Source organism: Rana temporaria, chromosome 8, assembly GCF_905171775.1.
Source record: "Rana temporaria chromosome 8, aRanTem1.1, whole genome shotgun sequence".
In the NCBI taxonomy this organism is placed as follows: domain Eukaryota; kingdom Metazoa; phylum Chordata; class Amphibia; order Anura; family Ranidae; genus Rana; species Rana temporaria.
The window spans coordinates 55,694,278-55,712,301 of record NC_053496.1 but is presented as its reverse complement, the minus strand read 5'-3'; the positions used below and the strand labels follow the sequence as shown (position 1 = coordinate 55,712,301).

Genomic DNA, 18,024 nt, shown 5'->3' with positions numbered 1-18,024 from the left:
GTCGTATCCCTGTTCCTAACTATGGAACTGATCCACAGAATCAGTTTTCCATAGTTAGGGAGAAGATCCGGCATGTGTAAGGGACTTACACTGCCGGATCTTAGGATGCAGTACCGCATCCGCCGCTGGGGGCATTTCGTGTCGAAATGCCGCCTCGGGTATGCAAATTAGCACTTACTGAGATCCACGAAGCTTTTCAGCTTAGTTTTTTCTCCGTAAGTTTTAGTTTGCAAACGCAAAATTAGGGCTGCTTTTACAAAGTGTAAACTGTTTACACCATGTAAAAGCAGACCCTTCTGTCCAGCGACGCGATTTTTTTTTTGTTTTGATTTTTTTTTTTGCGCCGTATCTTTTTTTTTTTTCGACGCAACTTTATTGACCCGTCGCAATCCACAAAGCTCGGCGTAACGTAATTTCGCGCTATGCACGTCGGGAAAATGACGTCACGAGCATGCGCAGTACGGCCGGCGCGGGAACGCGCCTAATTTAAATGGGAATCGCCCCCATGAAAAGAGGAACGCCTTGCGCCGGTGGAATTTAAGTTACACAGACAAAAATTTCTAGGTAAGTGCTTTGTAGATCGGGCACTTAGGTAGAAATTTTAAGGCAGTGTAACTTAAATGGGAAAAATTAAGTTACGCAGGATCTTTGTGGATTACCCCCCTTATATTAGCTTCTCTCTTGGTTCTATGTTGATTATGCCTATCCTAAAACGTATTGACAATCGTTTGATTTTCTACTATATCCTCTGTCTTTACCAGCAATTACAAATAAATGGTAAATTGGTACAGTACAATAGACTCATCACGTTGCTTGGCGTTATAGAGGTATACCGGGAAATCAGAACGGGGGTGATGAACTCTCATCTTCTGTCTTGTCTATGTATGGGAATTAGGACACAGGAATTCTATTAGTGGAGACTAAACTTCTCTATAAAATCTCCAGGTGACATTAGTAAGCCGTCAGACTCACTGGAGCCATGTATGTGGACATTTGTTGAAGTGTGAACCTGGAATGGTTACGTTAATTAGTCCTTTCTGATAGCTATTATCCAAGTTTTTGGTTCCTCCTTTGATGTGATTCACACTTGCATATGCAACAAGCTATAAAGCAGAAACTCAGCATGGACCAAGGGCTTAAGCACACACAGGACAAAACTGATAGGTCCAGCAAACACACAGTGGTCTTCAGCATGGTCAGACAAAGGTTTTCCATAGACTTTATCCTAACAGGGAGTAAAGAGGACACTTTGGCCGGGAAAGATGACTCCAAACCACACATTCCTTGTGTGCCACAGCCACTGCCCCCATGTAAATTTACAGAAAGGTCCAACCAAGCCAAAAGGAAAACGGAACGTATGGAAACGTGTGGAGATTCTCAAACCTTTAAGAACATTTCTTCAGATCAAGAGACATGTCCAGAGCAAGTTGTATCTTCCACAACTGGTGAGTAGATTTATTAACCTGTTTTACAGGTTTTCAGATATATAAAGTCTTTATATGCTTTTAATAGGCTTTAACTTCAATTTGAATAGCAGTGTAGCACCTTTCCGTCATTTACCAGCATTAAAATATGTTATGTTAAACTTTGTTAATGCAAGGGAAATGTTTAGTTAAGTTTTTGTTCTTGATAAGAAAAATATATCCGCGGTATGGCGCCACCATTTAATAGATGATAGGTCAATGCAGCCACTAGATTAGTGGATACTAATAGATAAATGTGAAGTGATATATGGCGCAGAGAACCATATGTGAAATTAATAAAAACACATTCTACAATCAATCTGATTGATTGTAGAATTAGTTTTTATTAATTTCACATATGGTTCTCTGCGCCATATATCAAGTCTTTGCTCGTACTTATTAAAAAGTAAATTTTAATGATTGGGAATATGCATGCCACATCTTAAAAGTAATTGGGTCAGATCCACAGACAGAGTAAGCCGGCGTATCTACTAATACGCCGGCGTACTTTCAAATTACCCGCGTCGTATCTTTAGTTTGAATCCTCAAACCAAGATACGACGGCATCTGGGTTAGATCCGACAGGCGTACGGCTTCGTACGCCTTCGGATCTAAGATGCAATACTTCGGCGTCCGCTGGGTGGCGTTCTCGTCGTTTTCTGCGTCGGGTATGCAAATTAGCTATTTCCGACGATCCACGAACGTATGCGCGGCCGTCGCATTCTCTTATGTCGTCTCTAGTCGGCTTTTTCCGGCGTATAGTTAAAGCTGGTATTTTGCGGCGTATAGTTAGAATTGCCATGTTAAGTATGGCTGTCGTTCCTGTGTCGAAATTTGAATTTTTTTCATTTTTTGCGTAAGTCGTCCGTGAATCGGGATGGACGTAACTCACGTCTAAGTTAAAAAAATTACATCCTAGCGACGTCATTTAGCGCAATGCACGGCGGGAAATTTCGGGACGACGCATGCACAGTTCATTCAGCGCAGGGACGCGCTTCATTTAAATGAAACCCGCCCCCTAATCGCTGATTTGAATTCCGCCGCCAGAAATACACTACACCGCCGTAACTTACGGCGCAAAATCGTTGAGGATTCGAAATAACGCCAGGTAAGGTACGGCGGCGTAGTGTATCTCTGATATGCTGCGCCGATCTAGTTCTATGTGGATCTGCCCCATTGTCTTTAATGCTAGATTTTTAATGTAAACCTAAATATATTCTACTAAATTCATTTTACTGTAGAAGGAAAAACGTCACCAATTGAGTCCTTGCACACAGTACTGATGTATGAAAGCTGGATCTTCCTGGCAGAAAGTTCCCGCCGGTAGTGTGTGCATTAACATACGCATATGGTTATATATGGGTCAAAATTCTTCTAGCTCCCAGAATGCTAAATATTCAAATAATATAATCTACTATGCAAGGGGGTGGTGTGATTTGCATGTGTTTACATGTACGATACTACCAGTGATGCATAATTTTGTATTTTTTTTGTACTGATCTAAATGGGGCCCTAGTTTAATGAAATGTATATGTCTGTGTGTACATGCCCTTTGAAAGCAATGGTCTGCATTTAGATCAGTAAAAAAATAAAATGCTCAATGCCTAAAAATGTGATATGTTTTTAGGCACCTGTGTGTAAGGACCCATTGATTAATTTTTACTTTTTATCTTTTCACCAGTATATACAGCTTTATCATTTTTTTCTTACAAGCAAGAACAGAAAACATAATATTAGATATGTAAAATATGTAATTGTGAGGCCATTGTGTTAATGTCACAATCAGTTACTATATACATTTATTTGCTTTGATTGTAAAAATGGGGGCATGTTTTTAATTGGATGGTTTAGAATTCAGTAATATGCAGCAACCTACTCAAGCCAAATTAATGATTTGCATTAACCGATATTGATTAATATACCGCCTGGTTAGTTGTCATTTATATGAAGAGGCGAAAGATGTGTCCATCTCTGCTTGTTTTTAGCTATGATTCAACATGGTGAACATCAGTTGCTTTACACAGCAGATACTTAAAGCATAACTTCCCCCAAAGGGGGAAAGTTTGGCTCTTCTTCCCTCCACCCAACATATTTGAAATATATATTTTTTTTGGGTGAGGGAGATGGTTGGATTGTTATGGTGGATCCACTGTAAACCCCCCCCCCTCCTGCCTGCAGCCTTCTGGGAAACATAACAGGTCCCAGAAGCCTGCAAGACCATTCACAAAGTGCAGTGGGCAGCCGGCTGTGGAGCCGCAACGAGTCACAGTCAGCTGTCCACAGTTAACATGCTGGAGCCTGGAAATTGAGGATCGATGTAGAACCGGGTCGGGTGAGGACGGCACTGGATCCTTGGACAGGTGAGTGTCTCTTTAAAGCGGGAGTTCACCGAAAAATCAACTTTCTGCAGTTAGATCCAGCATACTGCTGACATCTGCAGTATGCTGGTCTTTTTTTATTTATTTTGGTACTTATCGTTTTAGCAGTATTTTTTCTATGCCTCCGAGCGGGGATTACTTCCTGGTATAGGCGTTCCCTTCAAGACAAGCAAGTTGATTGACAGCCTTCGATAGCGCGTCACGGCTTCCGAAAATACACGAGTGACGCTCTGCAATTTACGGCGCCTGCGCAGTCAGCTCTACACGGCAGGCGCACGCGCCGTAAACAGCCAAGTGTCACCTCGGCTGTTTTCGGAGGCCGTGACGCGCTATCGAAGGCCGTCAATCAACTTGTTTGCCTTCGGGAATGCCCATTCCCCGAAGGATTCCCCGCTCGGAGCCATAGAAAAAATACTGCTAAAACGATAAGTACCAAAAAAAAAAGACCAACATACTGCAGATGTCAGCAGTATGCTGGATCTAACTACAGAAAGATGATTTTTGGGTGAACTCCTGCTTTAATAAAAATCAGTAGCTACAGTTGTTATAGACTGAGGCCTCGTACACACGATAGGTTAACCAGAGAACAACGGTCTGAAGGACCGTTGTCATAGGTTAACCGATGAAGCTGACTGATGGTCCGTCACGCCTACACACCATAGGATAAATAACCGATCATGTCAGAACGCGGTGACGTAAAACACAACGACGTGCTGAAAAAAACAAAGTTCAATGCTTCCAAGCATGCGTCGACTTGATTCTGAGCATGCGTGGATTTTTAAACCAATGGTTGTGCGTACTAACGATCGGTTTTGACCTATCGGTTACCAATCCATTGGTTAAATTTTAAAGCAAGTTGGCTTTTTTTTAACCAAAGGTTAAATAACTTATGGGGCCCACACACGATCGGTTTTGACCGATGAAAACTGTCCATCAGACCGTTATCCTCTGGTTAACCTATCGTGTGTACGAGGCTTTATGCTCCACTTTAACCTTGATTTTAAGTCTCACAGAGGTCTAGAGTAGGGAGTGTTAGAGGTTGTTTTAGATTAGCCATCTAATTCCAAAGCAAATAAATCATCCATTGTATAAACCATTTACATGGCAGTCCTAAACTCTTATCATTGTTTATTTAGCACTGCACAGGGATTGGGGAAGTTCTGACGAATCCACGCCCGCCTGCTCAGAAGATGAGAGTGAACAGATTGGTTCTCATAGTCCAGAGAGAGGTCAGCCTGAAGATGATGACCATGGAGAAGCTAGCCTTAAGAGTGAGATGCAACGGAGGATGAGAACAGCATTCACCTCCCAGCAGATCTGCAAACTTGAGGAGATGTTCAAGAAACAGAGATACCTGGGAGCCTCTGAGAGAAAGAAATTAGCAAGTTGTCTACAGCTGTCCGAAATTCAGGTAACTATCCTTGTCTCCTTGACCCAACACAAGTTGTGGATTTATAAGCGCAGTTGAAGAATATCACCTCTATTTAATCTTTCTGACAAATTTTTGTAGACATGGTAGATAAACGTTATAGCCCTTTTCCTTGTACTTCTTGAAATGTATATGATGCCCAGTGGGGAATGTTTATGAGCAATGGTATAACAATAGCCATAGCAACTGCCTGAGGTAGGAGGGGGTCCCTATTAGAGAAAACCATATTCTGAAGTTTTCAGTATAGAAGGGCTGAAGTCATACCGCAGGAAAATAGTCACAGATCCCTCTCTATGCAGTGAGGCCCCGTACACACGTCCGAGAAACTGGACGGGCAAAACACATCGTTTTGCTCGTCGAGTTCCTTGTGAAGCCGCCAAGGATCTCGGCGAGCCGAAATTTCCCATTGAACAACGAGGAAATAGAGAACATGTTCTCTATTTGGCCCGACGAGATCCTCGTCGGCTTCCTCGGCCAAAAGTGTACACACGACCGGGTTTCTCGGCAGAATACGGCTCCGATCGAGTTTCTGGCTGAATTCTGACGAGAAACTCGGTCGTGTGTATGGGGCCTCAGGGTATCCATAGACGGACCATGTAAGGGCAGGCTGAATGTATCAAGTTGATCGATCAATAAACTTGGGTACAACCAGCCTGCCGGATTTTGCATGTGGTAATTGCTAACGACTGATATAGCCATTAGCAAAAATCACTGTCTTCCCCCATCAGGAGAATATAATGGCTCAAGGAGAGGGATTCCAATGTCAACACTGTCTGTGGTTGCAGGAAAGAAATTTGCTCTGTGTATGACCTGCCTAAAAATCATTTGCTTATCTGTCTTAAGCAGGCAATAGATAAGTTATTTTTCTTTTGTGATCAGTCAGACGGCTGGCAGATCAAAATGGCTTCCCCGTCTAACTCAAATCTCTCCCGCTGACAGCGGGACTCCTCTGCTGCCGGAATACACTGATCAGCACTGCAGCCGATGGCACAAAAAAAATTCAACAGTCCCATTCAAGAGGGGTTGATCACTAGGTCAACTCTTCTCGAACATGAATGCATCAAATACATTTCAAGCAGAAGTTAAGAGGGAAATCAATCTACATTGTTAAAGCTGGCCATAGATGGATTGAAATTTGTCTGGTCCCTGCTGAACCTACCAAATTTCAATCAATCAATGGCCAGCTTTAGCAATGTAGATTTATTGTCCTCTTAACTTCTGCTGCAGCCCTGTATGCCTAATGCAGTTCTAGATTTATGTTAAAGCCCAACTCGAAGAAACTTAAAGCGGTGTTCCGCCCCCAAAAAAATTTAACACATACTGCAGCTGCTGGCTTTTAATAATAGGACACTTACCTGTTCTGGAGTCCAGCGATGTTAGCACCGCAGCTGATGTTTCCATCAGCTGTCGGGTGCTGCCGTTGCCATTGTGGGTAAGGGAACCTGGCAGTGTAGCCTTTCGGCTTCACGCCAAGAACCCTACTGCACATGCACGAGGCCCGCTCCTCTCTCCTACTGGCTTGGCGGCTGGGGGGAGGAGGAGGGAGCCCCAGCCGTGACGTCAATATCCGCTACTGAAGCTCCCGGAAGTTGGAAAGGATACCTGCCAAAAACAGGTATCCTGTCTCTCCTGCCACCCAAAAGGTTCCAATTGTGGCACTGGGGGGGGCAGATGAGCAAGAGTTCCACTTTAGGGTGGAACTCAGCTTTAACAATGATCTCTTGCAGTGGGCTGTATCCACATTGCAAGGGTTAATTGCTTATTTAGGTTTAGGGGGGCATAGAAAAGAAGGTCAACTTACCTGATCCTCTGCTTTCCCATGCTGCAGTGGTCAAGGTCCTGACGTCATCAAGACCAGAGCAGGGCCCATAGCCGAGGGACAGTCCACTGCTGGAGCGTGGGGAAGCACCATCTGCTGGAGAAGCGGAGAATCAGGTAAGATTCAGTGCTTTTACTCTCCCCTAGACTAAACAAGCAGCTAGCCCCTGCAGTGCAGGTACACTCTCATTGCAAGGGAGTATTTTCAAATTTCTCAGAGTTGAGCTTTAAGATCAATAACACATATTGTATTGTCATAGTTTATACCTCCAGCTGCTACCAAGAGAGGTCTTAATGAGGCCCCACTTTGCTATGGACCCCCCATGATTTGTAGTTCCACCCCTGTTTACAAGACTTTTTAGATTTTTAGATTCAATTAGGGGTGGGATGCTGTGCTTATGAGAGCATTCCAAAATAAACCAGAAATGACTAGACCACTGTAGACATCACTATCTTAGTAAAAAAGAATCCTAAAGTATCCTTAAATTTCACATCAGTACATCTCTGCATGCTATTGTGATACTCCGTCGTATCTCTCAGAGTATCTATGCGATTGATTCATAGAATCAGTTACGCATAGATATCCCTAAGATCCGACAGGTATAATTGTTTTACACTGTCGGATCTTAGGATGCAGTACCGCGGCCGCCGCTGGGGGGAGTTTGCGTCATAAACCAGCGTCGGGTATGCAAATTAGGAGTTACGGCGATCCACAACGTTTTTTTGCGTTCGCTACGTCACCGCTAGTCTAGTTTCCCGTCGCAAAGTTAGTCGTCGTTTTGGGTGCCTTAACTTTACACAGCACATGTATTGCTGTATAAAGTATGGCCGTCGTTCCCGCGTCGAAATTTAAAAATTCACGTCGTTTGCATAAGACGTCCGGGAATACGGAAGTACGCTAAGCACGTCGCCGTTCTAAAAAATGACGTCACTTCGCGCAAAGCACGGCGGGAATTTCGAAACGGAGCATGCGCAGTAGGTCCAGCGCGGGAGCGCGCCTAATTTAAATGGCACACGCCCATTTAAATTACGCGGGCTTACGCCGGAGGCCGCCGGCGTAGGTTTTCATTGCAAGTGCTCTGTGAATCAGGCACTTGCGATGAAAACTTGCGGTGGTGTAACGTATCTACGATACGTTACGCCGCCACACTTCTACCTGAATCTGGCCCTTAATGTTTTCATTGCAAGGATTCCTTTATATCAGCTTTTCCAAAATGGTTAAATAATTGCTTTAAAAGCATGTAGAGACCTAACTGAACATAATATTTCTGAGGGCTGTTATTTATTAGCCTTGTCTTTTATTGGTGATGTATGCCAGAAACAGGGTTATAAGACTTGACAAGAAACTTATGTAAATATATTGTTTATTTTCCAGGTGAAAACGTGGTTTCAGAACCGGAGGATGAAACTGAAAAGGCAGATGCAAGACCACCAACATCGTATGACCGCCTCTTCTGTCTACTATCCCCACCCAATGCCTTTTTATCACGGAACTCCAGTAAATAATTTGCATTTTTACCAAAATCCGGCTTACCAAACTCCAGAATCATCGTACACCTATGATCCAAGATTTTTACCCACGCCAATTCCTTCCCAAGCTGTCATGAACAATAGTCATTTTGAACAATTTAATCCATATTACAACAATCGTTATATTTGATATATTGATCAAATGTTCTACAAAAGCCTTATGAACGAAATCACTGACATCATGGAATATACGTGTAAAGATGGTGTAAATTGTACAGTAATAATCTATTTTTGGATGTTCTGTTTTCAATGTGTCAAATCCGATTATCTATGTGCATATGTTAATATATGATTATGTTCTGTGTCCTTTTTCTGTCTTTGTTACAAATAGTGTTATCTATTTATATGTTCCAATTTTTAAATGTTATCTTCTTATAAACTGTGTTGTAGTGTTGTTGGTGCTATACTGAACTGATTAACAGTCAAGTAGAGCCTTAAAGTGGACTATTTATCCTAAATTGGATAAATCTTGTTTGTCTGTCATCCTAATCTGCGTTTCTAAAAAGCTATGTAAAAGTATATAAAATGGCAATATTTATTTAATAAAGTTCTAAATTTTATCAGCTCCCTGCTTACCAGGCTATTACTATAGACACTGGTGTCATAAGTCAGTGTCTTCTCTCAGCCATCTGGGAAGGCTATGTCATGAGAGCCTGCGGGCAGATCATGGAAATGTAATAGTGAAATCTAATGAGACTTGCCAAACTTATGAGATTTTGATTGTAGATGCATTAAAATATATGTATGCATGTATGAATATACAGTTAAAATAACATGAGACTGTACATGCATGAAGATGCACTTCTATGCATGTACGGTCTATCCTGTGAGATTTGCAAAATCTCTCTGCAACCTTTAGAGACATAGGCTTCCCAGTTGGCTGTGGGAAGGCACTGCCTTCATCATAAGGTTGCCACCTTTTCTTTAAGCCAAACCCAAACCGAACGCTTTTTAGTGGCGCATTGCATTTTTTTTGTAGTATACACTACAGGATTATAAAAGACCTGGGACACCTTTGGTGTTCAAAGGAGAGCAGTAATGCAGCACGCATAAGCTATGTCAGTTACTTAGGGAGCCACAGTCCTGTCTGAATAATGTGTCAGGGTTTCAGGTGGACTCAAACCCAGACAAATAACTTAAAAACCAGACTGTCTGAGTGAATCCTGGACAGGTGACAACCCTGAGGCCCCATACACACGAGAGGATTTATCCGCAGATACGGTCCAGCGGACCGTATCCGCGGATAAATCCTCTCGAGGATTTCAGAAGATTTCTATGCGATGGCGTGTACACACCATCGCATTGAAATCCGCGCTGAAATCCTGTGGCGATGACGTGTCGCGCCGTCGCCGCTATTATGACGCGGCGACGGCGCGACGCTGTCATATAAGGAATTCCACGCATGCGTCAAATCATTACGACGCGTGCGGGGAATCCCTTTGGACGGATGGATCCGGTAAGTCTGTACAGACGAGCGGATCCATCCGTTGGGATGGATTCCAGCAGATGGATTTGTTGTGCATGTCAGCAAATATCCGATCTGCTGGAATCCATCCCAGAGGAGATTTCTCCGCGGAAACAGATCCGCTGGCGTGTACACACCATAGGATCTATCCGCAGAAACCCATTTGCTGGGATTTATCTGCGGATGGATTATATCGTGTGTATGGGGCCTAAGTGTCTTCCCCTCTTAATACAGGGGTCGGTGTCATCCCCTTCATAATACAGGGGACCCTCATTAGATCAGAGTCCCCTTATATTAGTGCTCCCCTTAGAGACCAAAAACATTTTTTTTAAATGCAACACAACCTCCCCCTATAATTATATTAATTCATATGTGGAAAAAAATATTGTGAATAATGGTAGAAACCCCCAGGGGTAATCCAATTATTAATACACTCTAATTGTATTTAAACATATTTATTGTGCAATCTTGATACACATAATACTATATGAATAGTGGTGGAAACCCTCAAACCATTCCAAAATGTGTTGTGCAAGTATCCATTTTTTTATTGAAAATTATCCAGAAAAATACATTTCAAACAGTATATCAAAATGTCAAATAGGAAGATAGGCTAATGAAAATTATACAGCCATGGTGTTAAACATAGTAAAAATGAAAACAATTAAAACACTTGTAATAAAATTAAAATAAAATAAATGGAATAATAAAAAAATAAAAACACAAATAAAGGAGTCAGCATAGGTTGACCATCAAACAGAAAAAGCTACCAAGCATTAAGATGCTATGTCATTGAAGGGATAGGGTATGGAAAGGTATCAGTAGGTGGGGGGGGGGGTACAAAAGAGGGGAGAGGGTGGTTATAGGTTGCATACAAAAACCATGACAGAACCAGAGGGGGCTTTAAAGGAAATACCTACACAAAATAAATACAAATGAGAGCAATGTGCCAATAGAGGAATCAATGTGGAGACACGTATACGGAGCTGCCCCATGCGGAGTTCCATACAGACGGAATTTGCGATAGAATTTTTTTCCGTGGGAAAAAACAGAACATGTTCTCTTTCTAACTCCGTCGATATTTCCGGTCGGAATATCTGATGAAAAAAGTCCGTCTGACTTTTTCCATCGGAAATTCTGATCGTGTGTACGAGGCATAAGTGTAGCAATAAGTTGCTAAATAATGTATCTAAATAATGTATCTTCATTAAATGTAACCTTATTGCTACACTTATGCCACGTACACACGATCGGTTCATCCGATGAAAACGGACCGATGGATTTTTTCATCGGATATCGGATGAAGCTGACTTTCATCAGTCTTGCCTACACACCTACAGTTGAAAATCAGATCGTGTCCAACGCGGTGACGTAAAACATGAGAAAATTTAAGTTCAATGCTTCCGAGCATGCACCGACTTGATTCTGAGCATGCATGGATTTTTGACCGATGGATTTCCCCACAGACGATCGTTTTTTTCTATCGTTTTTTTAACCATCAGAAAATTTTAAAACAGGTTCTATTTTTTTTCACCGATGGGAAAAAAAAAACGATGGGGCCCACACACGATCGGTTCGTCCGATGAAAACCGATGAGAACCGATCGTGTGTACAGGGCATTAGAGGTTCCTCTCTTCTTTTTTATACTCAGTTGTGACATGACGCTACTCTTATATCAAGACATCGCTTGTATATCAAGGCAAAATGTATTAAAACATTTAGCTTTCTCTTGCAAAACGCTCTTAAACCAAGTTACTCTCAAACCAAGGTTTTACTGCAGGGGTTGACAAGTTTGCTTGGAATCTAGGAGCCAGCTAAAAAAGTTAGGAGCCAGAAAACGTGCCCCGTCCCAACGAGCTTGCGCGCAGAAGCGAACACATACGATAGCAGCGCCCACATAAGTAAACGGTGTTCAAACCACACATGTGAGGTATCGCCGCGATTGGTAGAGCGAGAGCAATAATTCTAGCCCTAGACCTGCTCTGTAACTCAAAACATGCAACCTGTAGAATTTTTTAAATGTCGCCTATGGAGATTTTAAAGGGTAAAAGTTTGTCGCCATTCCACGAGCGGACTTAATTTTGAAGCGTGACATGATGGGTATCAATTTACTCGGCGTAACATTAGCTTTCATTATATATAAAAAAAATGTGGATAACTTTACTGTTGTCTTATTTTTTAATAAAAAAAAGTGTAATTTTTTCCCAAAAAAGTTCGCTTGTAAGACCGCTGCGCAAATACGGCGTGACAGAAAGTATTGCAACGGTCGCCATTTTATTCTCTAGGGTGTTAGGATAAAATATATATATAATGTTTGGGGGTTCTAATTAGAGGGAAGAAGATGGCAGTGAAAATAGTGAAAAATTACATTAGAATTGCTGTTTAACTTGTAATGCTTAACTTGTAATACCAACGGCCACCACCAGATGGCGCCAGCTTACACATCTGGTGGTAATAACTTGTAATACCAAAGGCTCACCACCAGATGGCGCCATCCAAGTCGCCAGGACCCTATTTCTAGTCGCCATGGCGACCTGACGACCGGGATTTGTCGAGCCCTGTTTTACTGTATATATGTTTAAATAAGATTGGAGTGTATTAACCACCTCGTGCCCACGCTATAGCCGAAAGATGGCTACAGCGCAGGCCTTAATTCCTGGGAGGGTGTCCATGTACGTCCTCCGGGAAACACGCTGTGATGGCCGTGTCCCTTGGAAAGGCCATTTAGACAGGTGTAGAGTGACAGTGGAAGCAGCGATCAGCTGTGTCACTGCAGAGCTTGCTGCAACAAGAAGGATGCTGCCTGATCCCAGTGATTTGCTTTGAGGATCTTGTGATTCTGTACAGTGGAGATTACTGGGCTGAATACCTCCTGAGGAGGTATTACACTATGAGGAGTTCTTGCTTCATATATTGCATGTCTGCACATCTTGGTTCTGGAGCGCTGGAGTCACAATAGGATACCAGTTACACCAGAGGAGTATCCAGTGGATATCGTGGTGGGATAGGTTCCTACTAAAAGACCTAAAAGCACAGTAGCCTCCTTTTACCATAAGGTTGAAGAGTCCAACAAATCCGGTGAGTGCGGAACCATATAACCCCACAAGAGGTGGAAGTAAAGTCACTGTTGGAGCACGGAGCTCAAGAGCACTGTAACAGACATTGGGGTAGATTCAGGTACATTTGCGCAGTTCTTACGGCGGCGCAGCGCACCGTTTTGCCGCTGCACCTCCGTAAATTACCTGCGCTACGCTTGATTCACGGAGCAGTAGCTCCGTTAATTGCGTGGGCGCTCCTGAAAATGCCCGGTGTAAGAGCGCGCAATTTAAATGATCCCATAGGGGGTGTGGATCATTTAAATTAGGCGCGTTCCCGCGCCGAACGTAGTGCGCACGCTCCGTCGGGAAACTTTCCCGACGTGCATTGCGGTAAATGACGTCGCAAGGACGTCATTTGCTTCAAAGTGAACGTGAATGGCGTCCAGAGCCATTCACGATTCACTTACGCAAACGACGTCATTTTTCAAAAATGAGACGCGGGAACGACGGGTATACGTAGCATTGGCTGCCCCTGCTAATAGCAGGGGCAGCCTTACGCAAAAACCGACGTACGCAAACGACGTAAACTGCGTACGCAGGGCTCGCGTAGGGTTGTGAATCGGCGTTAGTATGCAATTTGCATACTATATGCTGACCACTACGGGAACGCACCCTAGCGGCCATCGTAAGAATGCAGCCTACGATATGACTGGCATAAGAGCCTTATGCTAGTAATATCTTAGGCTGCAGTCGGCGTAACGAGGTTCCTGAATCAGGAGCATTCGAAACGCCGACGCAAGTAAGCAATTGCACTGCGTAACTATGGTTACGCAGACGCAATTGCTACCTGAATCTACCCCATTGATTGCACAATTATCACATGTCACTTTATAATTGAACGCACAAGTCACTATTTATTAATTCAGTTATTGTATTGGTTTCAGAAATACTGTAACATATCCACAGGATTAATTAGTGGGAATGCTCAATAGCATTCCCAGTATTGTTATTCGTTTTTTATAATTCTTAATTACATTTTTTTTATTCCGTACGTTTTTTTGCTCTGCGTAACTTCTGCATACTTTCAGCTATTAAGACCATTTAACTTTTAAAATGTTCAGCCCTTTCAGCTAATGATGGGACTTCTTCGACTTTTTTTCTACTATTTATACTTTTTAAAATATTAAGCTTTTAGACACTTTTTTTTAACATTGAAGTCAATGAGAGCATGCTTTAAATCCTTAAAATCTTCTCCGCTACCAAAAGTTTCAGCTCATTCATATATTCACCTACAGACACCAAACAAACTTTAAAATGTTCACAAAATATTCAGCTACCCGGCTATATATTTTCAGTTTGATATCTTTTTACAGTTTTTGTGATCATTTCAGGAAATGTTATCGATTGATAATCGAGTGTCTATGGCCTGGGTGCTCAACCTGCGGCCATCCAGCTGTTGCAGAACTACAAGTCCCATGAGGCACTGCAAGTTGCTGACAGTTATTAGCATGACTCCGAAAGGTAGAGGTGTGATGGGATTTGTAGTTCCTCAACAGCTGGAGGGCCACAGGTTGAGCACCCATGGTCTATGGGGTTGCTTAGAGTGGATGATGTCATCGCTACAGTACCAAGCTTTAAAATAATTATCTTTGTTCCTTTTCTATAAATTGCTCTCACGCCCACAAGATCTACTTGTCATACACAATTTATACATCAAAACGTAAGTATTTTTGTCTAGTTTCAGGCAATGTGCTCAGTTTTGTGATACGACTTTTGTGATTACTTTTGGCTGGTTGAGCTTCCAAATGACAAGAGTTCTACACTTTCTTCCATTGACTGTCCTGTATAAAATTCAGATTTAGACATTAATGGCTGTGTGTTGAGTTATTTTGAGGGGACAGCAAATTTACACCGTTTTACAAGCTGTACACTCACTACTTTACATTGTAGATACAAAGGGGTAGATTCACAAAGGGTGTCCTAACTTTGCGGCGGCGTAGCGTATCGTGTTTACACTACGCCGCCGTAAGTTAGCGAGGCAAGTACATGATTCACAAAGTACTTGCCTGCTAAGTTACGGCGGCGTAGCCTAAAGCGGGCGGGCGTAAGGGCGCCTAATTCAAAATAGGCTGAGGGGGCGTGTTTAATGTTCATTTTGTTTGACCTGACGTGATTGACTTTTTTTGGAACGGCGCACGCCCCGTCCGCCTACATTTTCCAGTGTGCATTGCGGCAACGTATGCCGCACGGGCATATTGGTTTCGACGTGGACGTAAATGACGTAAATCCCTATTCACGGACGACTTACGCAAACAACGTAAAATATTCGAATTTTGATGCGGGAACGACGGCCATACTTAACATTACTATTCCAGCTATTTGATGGAATAAGTTTAGGCCTGATAATGCGTTACATAAACTGCGTATCTGTACAGCGTCGGCCGGGCGTACGTTCGTGAATAGGCGTATCTAGTGATTTACATATTCTACGCCGACCGCAATAGAAGCGCCACCTAGCGGTCAGCCTAAATATTGCACCCTAAGATAGGACGGCGCAAGCCATCGTATCTTAGATAGGTTTAAGTGTATCTCTGTTTGAGAATACACTTAAACTTAGGTCGGCGCAGATTCCGAGTTAGGTCGGCGTATCTACTGATACGCCGGTCTAACTCTTACTGAATCTAGCCCAAAGTGTAATTTCTTCAGTGTTGTCACATCAAAAGATAGAATAAAAGATTTACACAAATGCAAGGGATGTACCTACTTTTGTGACATACTGTATGTGATCTCCCGCACACAGAGGTGTGTACTTACTTTTGTGAGATGCTGTATATATTTATTGTACTCTATAAGTGGTTACATCACACATGGCGTGTGCTGAGGTCTGCAGCAATGAAGGATTTTTGTATTTGAAACTTTAATGTAAATCTAGCTAGTGTAGTATTCCTGCTGGGTGGAGTATGCGATTCCCCCTTACTTTCAATATCGCCCCAATCGAGGCGTGATTTTTGCCACGATTGTCGCCTGACAAATCGCAGGACTGCTTTGGGAAACAGGCCTCCCGTCATTTTGTTTGTGTGATTTGTCAGGTGACAATATTGTCCCATGATTGGGGTGCCATTGAAAGGGATCACAAGCGTGTCACACGTTTTGCGGCAATTCGGGAAATTGCAGTAGATCCGCCCACGATCCTGAATGCTAGGTGTGATCGCAGCCAAAGCTAAGCGTCTTCTATCAGTTGCTGGGTTCTCCTTCTATAGATTCTGGGGGAACATTTTCTTCCTCAAACATACCACACATTCTCTTCATTCTTTATTCCACTGCTAATATATACTGACCTTGTATAGCGCTTTTCTCTCTGAGGACTCCAAGTATTGGAGATGGCGTTGGCCGGGAATCGAACCCGGGTCAGCTGCTTAGAAGGCAGCTATGCTTACCACTGCACCACCAACGCAAAAGTAGCACATAGTGTGGGAGGAAACCGGAATATCCGGAGGAAACTCACGCAAGCACAGCGAGAACATGCAAACTCCATGCAGATAGTGGAATATGGTGGTGGTGACTGCGCTGTGTAAATAAACAAAGGGGTTATAGGACTCACTAAGTGAGTAGATGAGCCACTAGGGGCAGTATAACACCTATATGATACAGTGTATAATAGACAAATATACTGACAGAACAGCATGAAGTACTCGTGCAAAATCAATAGATGCTCAAACCAAACATGTACATTAGCACTCTGTGAACAAAATACAAATAAATTTAAAAAGTGATGCATATAATTTCACATGAACGTGAGATAACAAACACCAGAAGTGAAAAAATAAAGATAAATGACATGGGCCAAAGGATCGGCCAAAAAATATATAAAAAGTCTTAAAGGTTGGTGATCCCAAGGAAAAGCCAGAATTCAGTGTTGATGGCCAAACTTCAGTGAGAACACCTCTTGTGGTTCCTAAATGCTCACCTCACAGCTATAGCACGGATAGCCAAAACACACCCCGGGTATGTATACAAACAGATCCAGCCTTTTAAACTCTGTTGTTGATTGTGTTTCCTGTCAGGTGGTGACCGTCATCTCAGGTGTGCCGTCCTGGAAGATGACTGGAGAAAATATTGGCCCAGATTCAAGAAGCAATTGCGCCTGTGTAACCATAGGTTACACAGCGCAATTGCTTACTTGCTCCGGCGTAGCGAATGCTCCTGATTCAGGAACATCGCTACGCCGACTGCAGCTTAAAATCTGCGTGGCATAAGGCTCTTATGCCACGCATATCTTAGGCTGCATTCTTGCGATGGCCGTTAGGGGGCGCTCCCATTGTGCTCAGTGTATAGTATGCAAATTGCATACTAACACCGATTCACAATGTTGCGCGAGCCCTGCGTACGCAATTTACGTTGTTTCCGTACGGCGTGTTTAGCGTAAGGCTGTCCCTTCTAATAGCAGGGGCAGCCAATGCTAAAGTATACCCGTCGTTCCCGTGTTGCGACGTTCTAATTTTACGTAATTTGCGTAAGTGATTCGTGAATAGAGCTGGACGCCATTCACGTTCACTTGGAAGCAAATGACGTCCTTGCGACGTCATTTGCCGCAATGCACGTCGGGAAAGTTTCCCGACGGAGCATGCGCTCTACTCTCGGCGCGGGAGCGCGCCTAATTAAAATTTTCCGCCCCCGTAGGATCATTTAAATTGCGTGCTCTAGCACCGGGCAATTTTGCCGGCGCGCCCACGCAATTCACGGAGCTTCTGCTCCGTGAATCAAGGGCCAGCAGAGCAAATTTGCGGGGGCGCAGGGCAAAATCGTTGCCCTGTGCCTCCGTAAACATTGTGCAAATCTCTTTGAATCCGGGCCATTGCTTTGTTTTCCAAAATTGTCACTCTTCTTTTGTTTATAGCGCAAA

At 43.1% G+C, this 18,024-nt stretch overlaps 1 protein-coding gene and 1 non-coding gene across 2 annotated transcripts; one reads left to right on the top strand and one right to left on the bottom strand.

Annotated features, from left to right (window-relative positions):
- The first annotated feature begins 829 nt into the window (after window positions 1-829).
- On the top strand, window positions 830-9,057 carry LOC120910402 (homeobox protein vent1B-like). The gene is made up of 3 exons (XM_040322159.1): window positions 830-1,445; window positions 4,972-5,252; window positions 8,464-9,057. The coding sequence occupies exons 1-3, from the start codon at window positions 1,094-1,096 to the stop codon at window positions 8,746-8,748; spliced, it is 918 nt and encodes a 305-aa protein (XP_040178093.1). The 5' UTR covers window positions 830-1,093; the 3' UTR covers window positions 8,749-9,057.
- Window positions 9,058-16,503: 7,446 nt separating this feature from the next.
- Window positions 16,504-16,575, bottom strand: TRNAR-UCU. The gene has a single exon. It is a non-coding gene; the product is annotated as a tRNA-Arg (tRNA).
- Window positions 16,576-18,024: the final 1,449 nt, after the last annotated feature.